The 12,500-nt window shown below is 43.9% G+C and overlaps 1 protein-coding gene across 1 annotated transcript in view; it reads right to left on the bottom strand.

The window, feature by feature from the left end:
* The window catches only part of sparcl2 (SPARC-like 2), a 21,604-nt gene that overhangs the window by 6,024 nt on the left and 3,080 nt on the right, over positions 1–12,500 (bottom strand). The window contains exons 3-6 of the mRNA XM_063191523.1: positions 10,185–10,296; positions 5,490–5,608; positions 3,842–3,996; positions 907–1,019 (exon numbers count right to left, since the gene is read on the bottom strand). Coding sequence (XP_063047593.1) covers positions 907–1,019; positions 3,842–3,996; positions 5,490–5,608; positions 10,185–10,296 — 499 coding nt within the window. The remainder of the gene's footprint in view (positions 1–906; positions 1,020–3,841; positions 3,997–5,489; positions 5,609–10,184; positions 10,297–12,500) is intronic.

Here is a 12,500-nt window from a genome sequence, read left to right as displayed (position 1 = left end):
GAGAAGAGAAGAGAAGAGAAGAGAAGAGAAGAGAAGAGAAGAGAAGAGAGGAGGAGGAGAGAAGAGAAGAGACGAGAAGAGAAGACAAGAGGAGAGAAGAGAAGAGAAGAGACGAGAAGAGAAGAGAAGAGAAGAGAAGAGAAGAGAAGAGAAGAGAAGAGAAGAGAAGAGAAGAGGAGAGAAGAGAAGAGAAGAGAGAAGGGAAGAGAAGAGAAGAGAAGAGAAGAGAAGAGAGGAGAAGAGAAGAGAGGAGAAGAGAAGAGAAGAGAAGAGAAGAGAAGAGAAGAGAAGAGAAGAGAAGAGAGGAGAAGAGAGGAGAAGAGAAGAGAAGAGTAGAGAAGAGAAGAGAAGAGAAGAGAAGAGAAGAGAAGAGAAGAGAAGAGAAGAGAAGAGAAGAGAAGAGAAGAGGAGAGAAGGCAAGCAGGAGAAGAGAAGAGAAGAGAAGACAAGCAAGAAGAGAAGAGAAGAGAAGAGAAGAGAGGAGAGGAGAAGAGAGGAGAGAGAAGAGAGGAGGAGGAGAGAAGAGAAGAGACGAGAAGACAAGAGAAGAGACAAGAAGAGAGGAGGAGGACAGAAGAGAAGAGAAGAGAAGAGAAGAGAAGAGAAAAGAAGAGAAGAGAAGAGAAGAGAGAAGAGAAGAGAAGAGAAGAGAAGAGAAGAGAAGAGAAGAGAAGAGAAGAGAAGAGAAGAGAAGAGAAGAGGAAAGAAGAGGAGAGAAGAAACGAAAAAGGAAGACCTGCGGTCTGAGTGTGTGTGTGTGTGTGTGTGTGTGTGTGTGTGTGTGTGTGTGTGTGTGTGTGTGTGTGTGTGTGATAGCCGGCTACTGCAGTGTAGTGTGTCTGTGTGTGTGTGCGTGCGTGTGTGTGTGCATGCGTGCGTGTGAGAATGTGTGTGTGTGTGTCTTACTGGAAGAATGTCCTGGCGCAGTGTTCCAATGGAATCCTCTTGTAGTGAAGCTTCTTAAGATCCCTGCGGCTCAACTTGCCGTCCTTATTACGGTCCAATAGGGTGAAGCGCCTCTAAACACACACACACGCACGCACGCACGCACGCACGCACGCACGCACGCACGTACACACACACATACACACACACACTCACACACACACACACACACACACACACACACACACACACACACACACACACACACACACACACACACACACACACACACACACACACACACACACACACACCACAGTTTCCATCCATATTACGATCTAGTAGGGCAAACCTCCTATGGACACACACACACACACACACACACACACACACACACACACACACACACACACACACACACACACACACACACACACACACACACACACAAACACACCTCAGGTCTTGTCCTTATTACAGTCACCGATGCGCGTGCACACACACACACACACACACACACACACACACACACACACACACACACACACACACACACACACTTCAGGTCCTATCCTTATTATGGTCTAGCAGCTGAACCTCCGCTGGCCAACGCACACACAGATGGACAGAATAGTAAAAGAATGGTGTAGGAATGAAAGAAAGACAGTAAAGGTGGTAAAGTGGTAGACAAAAACACTGCCAGGAGAAAGAAAGAAAGAAAGAAAGAAAAAATAAAGAAAGAAAGAAAGAAAGAAAGAAAGAAAGAAAGAAAGAAAGAAAGAAAGAAAGAAAGAAAGAAAGAAAGAAAGAAAGAAAGTGAAAGTAAGTCGGCTAGAAAAAAAAGAACCACAGAACAGTAGTAGCAGTAGCAGCAATAGTATGACAAATTACACTACTATTCACAGATATCATTTTCACGATGTGCGTAAAACATTTCCTTTGAATAATTTAGTGAGTATTGATTATTAGTAATGCATATGGCTATTAATGCGTCTGTGTACCGTATCTCTAAAACAAGGACAAATAAGAAGGAAGCAGGGCAGGATTGGCCTTAGGGCATACAGGGCATTTGCCCGGTGGACAGGAGTGTAGTGGGCGCGGTACGCGGGGGTACACAGTCCACCCACTTCTCCTGACGTGAGATAAAAAAAAAAATCTGCCCATGTTTGTATACAAAAAGGAATGATCACATAGCAGTATTGCAGGTGATGAAAACGGAGAAGTAATGACGGTAGATTAAGGACAGTTGGGCGGTTTGGCATGATCAGTTGCCTGATTATTTCATGACTTTAAAAATCGCATACCCCCACTTTAAAAATCCCCACTACACCACTGCCGGTGGACTGTTGATGATTTTGGCCTGGTCCTCCCCTCTATGGCATCAGTCCTCATGCCACTAGCTGACCTCTTCGAGTCATATTTTCTTTTTTGGCTTTATTTGACAGAACAGTGTGAGAGGTGGACAGGAAGCGAATGGGGAGAGAGATGGGGAGGGGTCGGCGAAGGACCCGGGCCGGGAATCGAACTCGGGACAGCCGCATGGCAGGCGAGTGCCCTACCGGTTGGCCACGGCAGAGCCTCCGGGTCATATTTAAATGTTCATTTTGACTGTTTTGATCAACATAAGCCAACATAATAGATGACTTAAAATGCTGTCATAGGCTTCAATGCCTGATGGACCGGTCTTGGTTGAAAATGATCGACCCGGGGCTTGCATGCTCAGAGGGGACCCCGGTTCGAGTCCAGCTGGAGTCATTTCCCGATCCCACCCCGTCTCTCTGTCCCACTCACTTCCTGTCACCATCTCAGACTGTCCTGTCGAATGAAGCCATAAACGCCCCTAAAAATATATTTTTTAAAAAGAAAAAACAAATGACCGACCCGATATTTTACCCCAGACCAGCCCTTGGAAGGAAGGAGGGAAGGAAGGAAGGAAGGAAGTTAGGTCTGAAATGTGAGCTGGTCTGGTCATCTTTAGTCCTCTATTAAATCACCACGGGGAGACACATTCATCACATCATTTCCACTTCAAAGCCAGCCGGGTGATGACATCACGTGCAGTCCAGTCCCAGTCCCCCAGTCGACAGTGTGTAAAGAAAGATAGCTTCATGGTATCTCTCTCTCTCTTGCTCTCTCTCGCTCACTGACTCTCTTGCTCTCGCTCTCTCTGGCTCTCGCTCGCTCTCTCTCTCTCTTGCTCTCTCTCTCTCACTCACTCGTTCTCTTACTCTCTCTCTCTCTCTCTCTCTCTCTCTCTCTTGCTCTCTCTCTCTCTCTCTCTCTCTCTCTCTCTCTCTCTCACACACACACACACACACACACACACACACACACACACACACACACACACACACACACACACACACACACACACACACACACACACACACACACACTAACTTCATCATTTATGGGTGTAATAATCCCATTTGTGGTGGAATATTCCGGAGCAAATGAGGTCTGTGGTGAAGAGATGACTTTGACTTTGAGTGTGACATTGAAGCCCATAACATTAAAGCTGTGCTGTGGTGTGGCTTAAGGTGCCTATTAACTTCTGGAAGAAGTTTTGACTGAACTCTCTGAAGGAGAAGTTGGGAAATGTAGTGAAATGTCAGTGTAATGGCGGTAGTCATTATGGATGATCATATAATTGGCTAATTAATTATTAATTATTATATTAATCAGCTTTACAGAGCTCAACAGAGAACTATGGTATTTTTTGGAGATTTTTGGAAAACAGAATGGAAAAAAATAGAATATAGAAATAATAGAATTTACTATTTTCAATGGCCCACGGTTTTCAATGTAGTGTAAGGGGGACATGTGGGATTACGTGTGGAAGTGTGTGAATGTGTGTGTGTGTGTGTGTGTGTGTGTGTGTGTGTGTGTGTGTGTGTGTGTGTGTGTGTGTGTGTGTGTGTGTGTGTGTGTGTGTGTGTGTGTGTGTGTGTGTTACCTGTGCTAGCTCTATGCGTGCGGTCCTGTTGAGGCAGTTGTGTGAGGGTGCTTTGGGGTCGTAGCTCTCCCCCATTCTGCTCAGCAGTAGGAACCAGTCCATCAGCCGGTACGGGAACTGGCCCAGCTCATCCACACTACACTCACTCTTAGCCACTGCAGACACATGCATAGTATACAGTTACACACACACACACACACACACACACACACACACACACACACACACACACACACACACACACACACACACACACACACACACACACACACACACACACACATGCAGACACACACACGCACAGACACAGACACAGACACAGACACAGACACAGACACACATTTGATTACTTTTATTTGGACCCAAGAGACAATCATTAAAGGTACAAGTTCCAGATATTTTTTGGAATAGGCTATTGCCAGGCTGGCAGATTTTAAAAGACTTACACACTTACTTAGGCCAGTATCGTTCACACGCGCACACACACACACACACACACACACACACACACACACACACACACACACACACACACACACACACACACACACACACACACACACACACACACACACACGCACAAACATGCACACACGCACACACATGTTTGATAGGTATGTTGACACACACACAGAAGTGCGCACACACACACGCATGCACGCATGCACGCATGCACGCATGCACGCACACATGCATACAAAGTGTGACAGAATGTGAAAAAGAGGCAGGTATGGATCATATGGACACTCACACACACACACAGACACACACACATGCATGCACGTACACACACACACACACACACACACACACACACACACACACACACACACACACACACACACACTAAAACACACAAATGCATTGCACACGCACACACACACACACACACACTAAAACACACACATACATTGCACACGCGCACACACACACACACACACACACACACACACACACACACACACACACACACACACACACACACACACACACACACACACACACACACACACACACACACACACAAAGGGACACACACACACACAGACAGTCTTTGAACACTATACTTCTATTTTACGACAGCGTACTGTATTTCATGCGCATGTGTTTCGTATAGATATCACTGCTGTAACAACGTGGCTCCTGCCTGCCTGTCTGTCTGCACAGACAAGTTGTAAAGGTGAAGAATAAAGGATGAGTGTGTAAAGAGACTAAAGAAGAGGATTCCGTGTGTGTGTGTGTGTGTGTGTGTGTGTGTGTGTGTGTGTGTGTGTGTGTGTGTGTGTGTGTGTGTGTGTGTGTGTGTGTGTGTGTGTGTGTGTGTGTGTCTTGAAGAAATGTTCAAAATCTCTTTAAAGGTGCACAAACTCTAAGTTTTCGTTGTGACTGGGAAGATTGCACCTTATAAAAAGGGGGATCCTCTCCGTGGTCTGCCATTTTGAATTTTCAGAAATAGACATGAAAAGCTTACTGTACTTTGGTCATACTAATAAATATCAGTTCAAAAAGATCACATGTGGCAATAGGCAGCAGCACAGTTTGAATGAGTAACCTAGTTGCAATACCTACACTGGCCACCATCCTACACAATGCACCTGTAAGCTGTGTGTATGTGAGTCAACGCACCAATCATCGGCTACTTACTTACCCATGCATGTTCCAAAGTGAGCGAGGCCTATGCGCCGTTTCCTACGACACGCTTCCTTGTGCAGAAGGCACTCGTTGGCATAGCTCTTCCCCAGAACGCTGCACACTGGCACCCCCTGGCTGTGAAAACATGCAAGTACACATGCTCCTTAATTTCAAAGCGTCAGGGGACCAGACACATTTAAAGTAATTTCCACTACTCCTCTCCTCTGCTCTGGCAGCAGAAATCCGGTGGGGATTTTGGCTTAAATGTGGTCTGGGTTGAGGGCGGAATGAACTGAATATTAGATTAAAGGAAAGACAGAGAGAGAGAGAGAGAGAGAGAGAGAGAGAGAGAGAGAGAGAGAGAGAGAGAGAGAGAGAGAGAGAGAGAGAGAGAGAGAGAGAGAGAGAGAGAGAGAACATCCCAGTAAAGTCAAGTGATGTTGAAAGTAAGTTTGGCTAAGGAAACTTTCCATAACTTTCAATAACTTTATCTCACAAGATCCAGTTTTGAAGTGAGTGAGTCTAATTTTAGAAGGAGTTTTAGAGGTTTGGAAACGCCTTGCCCTTCTGTCTTTCTCTGACTCCAACTCAGTATCCTTCTTTTTTTTAAAGTGTTTTTGGGGGGCTTTTCAGGCTTGTTTTTGTTTTTTGTGAGACAGGATAGTGAAGGAGAGACAGGAAGCGAGCTGAGAGAGAGACGGGGAAGGACCAGCAAAGGACCCGGACCGGGAATCGAACGCGGGTGAGCCAAGTGGTAAATGTGTGCCCTACCATATCAGCCACGGTAGGGCCAAGAGAAATCAAATCTTATATGTCTCTCATTCTGTACACCCTCCTCTCTCCCTCTGCCTGTCTGTCTGTCTGCCTGCATGTCCACCTGTCTGTCTGTTTGTTTGCCCGCCTACCTACCTGTCTGTCTACATGTCTGTCTGTCTGTCTGCCTGCCTGCCTGCCTGTCTGTCTGTCTGTCTGTCTGTCTGTCTGTCTGTCTGTCTGTCCACCCACCTGTCTGTCTGTCTGTCCACCCACCTGTCTGTCTGTCTGTCTACGCACCTGTCTGTCTCTCCACCCACCTGTCTGTCTGTCTGCCTGCATGTCCACCTGTCTGTCTGTTTGTTTGCCCGCCTACCTACCTGTCTGTCTACATGTCTGTCTGTCTGTCTATCTGTCTGTCTCTGCCTGCCTGTCTGTCTGTCTGTCAGTCTGTCTGTCTGTCCGCCTCCCTGTCTCTCCTGGTAAAGTATGTATTAAAGTATGTATGTGCATGTTTCTGTTTGTGAATTTAGGTCTGCGCGTTTATGTATGGGAAAACATGCACACAGAGGGTGTAAAACAGTCATGATGTCTTAACAGAGAAAGAGTTTACTCACTAGTCACAAATTCAGTAACATACAGACCAATCCTGTGTTCTCAAATCAAAAACAAAGACATCAAGTATCCCTTTGAATAGGTGTGACCGGGCGAATTCACCGGTGGCGACAAGATTTAGCGACACAGTCGCTGGACTGTGCAGCAAGAGCGAGACGAGCGATACGAGCGATAGAAGCGACAGAGTATGCCCATTACAGTAGCAGAATGCAAGCATTCCCACATTCCCATTGGCTGTGGTGGCTGTTGCCGAACCGCATCATAGCTCATTTGCATAATATTCACTCAAGTCCAACCACAAACTGTCGCTCAAATCGCTCAAATCGCCAGTAGTTGCCTAAATTGCTTTTGTCTCTTATGTCACCAGCGACTCCATACAAAGTGAATGACTACCGTCGCTGGAATCGCTCAAGTCGCGTCTGGTCTATTAGTGCCTTGAGGACAGACACATATCATGTATCACTGTGGACAGGTCAGGGAACAGAACCATCATGTATCACTGTTGACAGGTCAGGGGACAGACACATATCATGTATCACTGTGGACAGGTCAGGGAACAGACACACGTCATGTATCACTGTGGACGGGTCAGGGGACAGACACATATCATGTATCACTGTGGACAGGTCAGGGAACAGACACACATGGGGCCTTTAATAAAGCACGTTCAGGAGTAAACCAACTTAACCCATTGTGTCCTGGAGCGACATATACGCTGCATTCAAGTTGTTGAGATTTGCGCTGTTTTCTTAACCCCTTAAGACACGGCATTATAAATAAGCTGTTACCAGAATGGCAATGACCAAGTCGTAATGTATTTCTAGTACTATAGTAGTTAACTTTCAATTCAATGTCTATTACAGCGTGCCACAGGAGGTACGGCGTGTATTAAGGGGCTACAACTGTGGATATGTTAGAGCAGAATTGCAACTTATTTCATGTTTTTATGTGCTTCGGAGGCTGAGATAAATAGGCTTTAATAGGGAGAGGGCACCTTTTCCCAAAAAGGGCTTAGGCTAAAATGGGTTAAGAGGTAAACTATCTAGTAGAACAGCATCGAGTCCTTGAGATGATTTACATCTAGGACACTTAACATCTAGCGCACTTCAAAGTTATCTCAGGGGATGAGATCCAGAGTTCTGACCCTATATCCTAACACCAATCCTAACCCTAACCCTAGGTCAGTGGTTCTTAACCTTATTTTCTTAAAGGGACACTGTGCAAGAAATGGTCAAAAAAGGTACTGCAACTATGTTGCTTATTGAAACTGGGTTGCCTATTGCCAAATTTGATCTTTACATGAAAGTTTACTGAGTAATAAACAAAAAATATTTCTAGTATGGTCCAAGTACAGTCATTTTTGCAGCTAAAATTGGCTATTTTTGGAAATTCAAAATGGCGGACCATGGAGAAGATCCCCCTTTTCATGTATGAAAAGTGCAATTTTTTCAGTCATAATGAATATTTAGAATTTGATGGTGGTGATAATATGAAAAATATAACATTAGAGAATGGGCAGCATGAATTCTGGAAATAAACAACTAAAAATCTCACACAGTGTCCCTTTAAAGCACCCCCTTAACTGTGCTCAAGACAAGCTGCGCACCCCCAACCCAAACTTCAATTCTCACTAAAATTGATTAATTACTTTGCATGAGGGCCTGATTATAATGTTGGCTTGCAGACTTTTGGTCATAACCTCAATAAAGCAAAATTCTGTGCACCGCCTGAAGTGCACCGCCTGCAACCTGAGGGGGTGCCCGCACCCCAGGTTAAGAACCACTGCCCTAGGTAACAAACACAGCCATGTGTATAGCTCAGTTCCTGAGGGTCGTTTTTGGTGGACAAAAAGAAAATGGATTACTATAATGACTTCTGCTGCAATCAATTTCTGTCCACATGTCTCTCTTGGTAAAGTATATATTTGCACGTTTCTGCTTGTGAATTTACTTTTGTAAGTGTATGTATGGAAAGGAAAGACTGTTTTAACACAGTCATGATGCCTTGAGGAGGTGTTTGCTCACAAAAGTTACAGATCGGTCCTGTATTCCCTAATCCAGTGGTTCCCAACCTATGGGTCGGGACCCAACTTATGGGTCGCCAAAGATCCAACAGAGGGTTGCGGAGCCCTCTTGATTTTAAGGGGTTTCATTTTAAATATATATAGCCCATGTTGAATAAATGACAAAGCCTTTACTAATATATGCATAGAAGCAAGTAAGTGATACATTAAATATTTACATTAAACATTTATTCTGTATTCGACCAAAGACGAATTGAGGAATAAAATAACTAAAATGAGTTTTCGTAGGAAACAGATGGCATCTTGAGACTCCCTCTCGTGCAGGCGATTGCGCGGTTGGGTCACCAAAGCTTACCATAGTAAAACATGGGTCCCTGAAGAAAAAGGTTGGGAACCACTGCTCTAATTAAAGACAAAGACATCACATCTCACCGCGGACAGGTGTGTGGACAGACACACGTGGGGCCTTTACTAAAGCAGGTTCAGGAGTAAACCAGGTTAAGTTCAGAGGTAAATCATCTAATAGAAGAGCCTGGAGCCTGGAGTCTTCTATTAGATGATGTACCTCTTGACTTAACCTGGTTTACTCCTGAACCAGCTTCTTAGTATAGGCCCCTGATGTCTCACCGTGGGCAGGTGTGTGGACAGACAAACTAGGCACATGATGTCTTCTGTATATTTCCTGTGCACCTTGTATCTGCTAGTGATGTTGGCTATGATTATGTCCTCTTTTGAAAGTCGCTTTGCTTATAAAGTGTCTGCCAAATGCAATGTAATGTAAATGTAATGTCTCACCGTGGGCAGGTGTGTGGACAGACACACACACTAGGGACATGATGTCTCACCGTGGGCAGGTGTGTGGACAGACACACACACTAGGCACATGATGTCGCACCGTTAGGGATGCAAACGATTAATCGATTAATCAACTTTAATCGATCAATGCATTAATCGATTAGAAAACATTAATCGCAATTAATCACCAATTCAACTGACAAGAGACTTTGGTAATATGGGCATGAGAAGAGTGTGTGTGAATAGGGATGTGAATAGTGGGAATATTTAAATCACCCTTGGTCTAAAGAATTTAAATGGAATTCATTTAAATGTAGCATTTTATCTCACTTTTTAATATACATTTTTAGATTTAGTAGTTTTTTTTTTCGAGAAACATGGAGATGTTGGGGGGAAAAACGCCGCTTATCAATTAATCGTAAGTCGATCGATAAGGCAATCAACTAACGATTAATGAATTAATCAATAATTTGCATCCCTACTCACCGTGGGCAGGTGTGTGGACAGACACACATCACATCTCACCGTGGACAGGTGTGTGGACAGACACACTTGGGGACGAGCTGGCCCTCCTCCTCCACCACCTGGCACCAGGAGCCCACTGGACTGTGGCACCTCAGGAGCTCACACAGCGCACCTAGTGGACACACACACACACACACACACACACACACACACACACACACACACACACACACACACACACACACACACACACACACAGAGAGAGAGAGGGAATTAAAATGATGCCATATACTCCGTCTCCGTGCTGTTATGAACACTACACGACAAACAGGAAATTAAAACAATAAATTGGGCTCACTACAAGCAGCTGCTGATGATGTCAATGTCAAGGCTACATGCCAGAGCTCTGCTAAAGGCTAGTGCCCCTCCAAATAATTTTAATGAGTGTGCTGTGCTATGGCTAACATCACCATACTGCGTTACATGACAGCAAATGCTTTTATCCAAAGCAACTTACAAAAAGACGGACAGGAACAAGACAAAGAGCAAATGCAGAGTACAATAATAATAAGAAGAAAGCCCACCAGGGAAAACCCCATTGTTATTATGACACAGCAAAAAGTAGTGTTGCATTTATGCCTCACCCATGCAAGGGGTTAGTCCCAAACAGTGCACCAAGGGAACAGTGTGGCGGGACGGTACCATGCTCAGGGTACCTCAGTTATAGAGAAGGATGGGCGAGAGTTTGGTTAATTACTCCCCCCGACCAACCTGCCGGGTTGGAAATCGAACCAGCAACCCTTTGCTACAAGTCTGATGCCCTGACCGCTCTCTTCCCAGATAAGGCCTGTAATGTAATGTAATGTAGTATAATGTAGGGTAATGTAATACAAACACACACACACACACACATACTGCTGCTGGTGTATTTAATAAAAACCCTTTTTTAATTATTTATTTCTTCAAATGCTACTATTACTATGTCAGAACGCTATAAAGGACTTTTAGAAAAAGAACAACAAAATACCTCCTCTTAATGTATGTTCTCTACAAGTCTTCTGTTGTCCAGTCTTGCACTTTAAATGTCTGTATGAGCAATGTCTACGTCCATACTGTCTATGTCCATGTATGAGTACTGTCTATGTCTATACTGTCTATGTCCTTACCTAGATTAGTCTATGTCTGCATGGGAGAGCAAGAAACGCAATTTCAAATTCTTTGTATGACCAGTGCATGTAAAGAAATTGACAATAAACTTGACTTGACTAATGTAGTGTAGTGTAATGTAATGCAGTGTAATGTAATGTAGTGTAATGTAATGTAGTGTAGTGTAATGTAATGCAGTGTAATGTAATGTAGTGTAATCTAATGTAGTGTAGTGTAATGTAATGCAGTGTAGTGTAGTGTAGTGCAGTGTAGTGTAGTGTATTGTAATGTAATGTAGTGTAATGTAGTGTAGTGTAGTGTAGTGTAATGTAGTGTAATGTAATGTAGTGTAATGTAATGTAGTGTAGTGTAATGTAATGTAATGTAGTGTAGTTACCACCAGGTGCGGTTAATTCGCTCTCCCTAATTTTGTTTGGCTGCCCCCTAACTTTTGATTGTTGCACATGCTCTTAGCAGGATCCTGAGATGCTGAGGATGATTATTGAGTTCACCTGTGCCTGGAGGCGGTGCTGCATAAGTAGAGGCGATGACCATCCATCTCTCTCGCTCACTTCCGGCTTGCCACTTCCCACTCGCCTGCCCGTTTGTGACCTGCATTTGTCATTGGCATCTGCCTGTTTTTTGACGCTGCCTTTTAGGCCTGTACTTTCATTTTTGACTTTAACGGCTTAGCCTTTTTCATTCTGCGCCTTTACGGCTTTGACCATTTTTGTGTTTGATATAGGAGCGCGGCTCCTCTTTTGTTTATGATCTTGAATATTGTACCCCTAGACGACATCATTAAATTACCCTCGAGTACCCCTTTTCCGTTGTTTCGAGTCCCTCTATGTTACCGTTTGTAACAAGTGTAATGTAGTGTAGTGTAGTGTAGTGTAATGTAGTGTAGTGTAGTGTAATGTAATGTAATGTAGTGTAATGTAATGTAGTGTAGTGTAATGTAGTGTAGTGTAGTGTAATGCAGTGTAATGCAGTGTAATGTAGTGTAATGTAATGTAGTGTAGTGTAGTGTAGTGTAGTGTAATGCTGCAGTGTAATGTAATGTAGTGTAATGTAGTGTAATATAATGTAATGTAATGTATATATGTAATATACGTACCGGGCTCTACTCTTCCCAAGTAAACCCTGTAATGTAATGTAATGTAATGCAATGTAATGCAATGAAATGTAATGTATTTTATTGTAATACAATGTAATGTAATGTAATGCAAT

This window comes from Engraulis encrasicolus, chromosome 24 (genome assembly GCF_034702125.1).
Source record: "Engraulis encrasicolus isolate BLACKSEA-1 chromosome 24, IST_EnEncr_1.0, whole genome shotgun sequence".
Classification (NCBI taxonomy): Eukaryota; Metazoa; Chordata; class Actinopteri; order Clupeiformes; family Engraulidae; genus Engraulis; species Engraulis encrasicolus.
The sequence above is the reverse complement of the archived record's forward strand: the minus strand, read 5'-3'. Positions and strand labels throughout refer to the sequence as shown.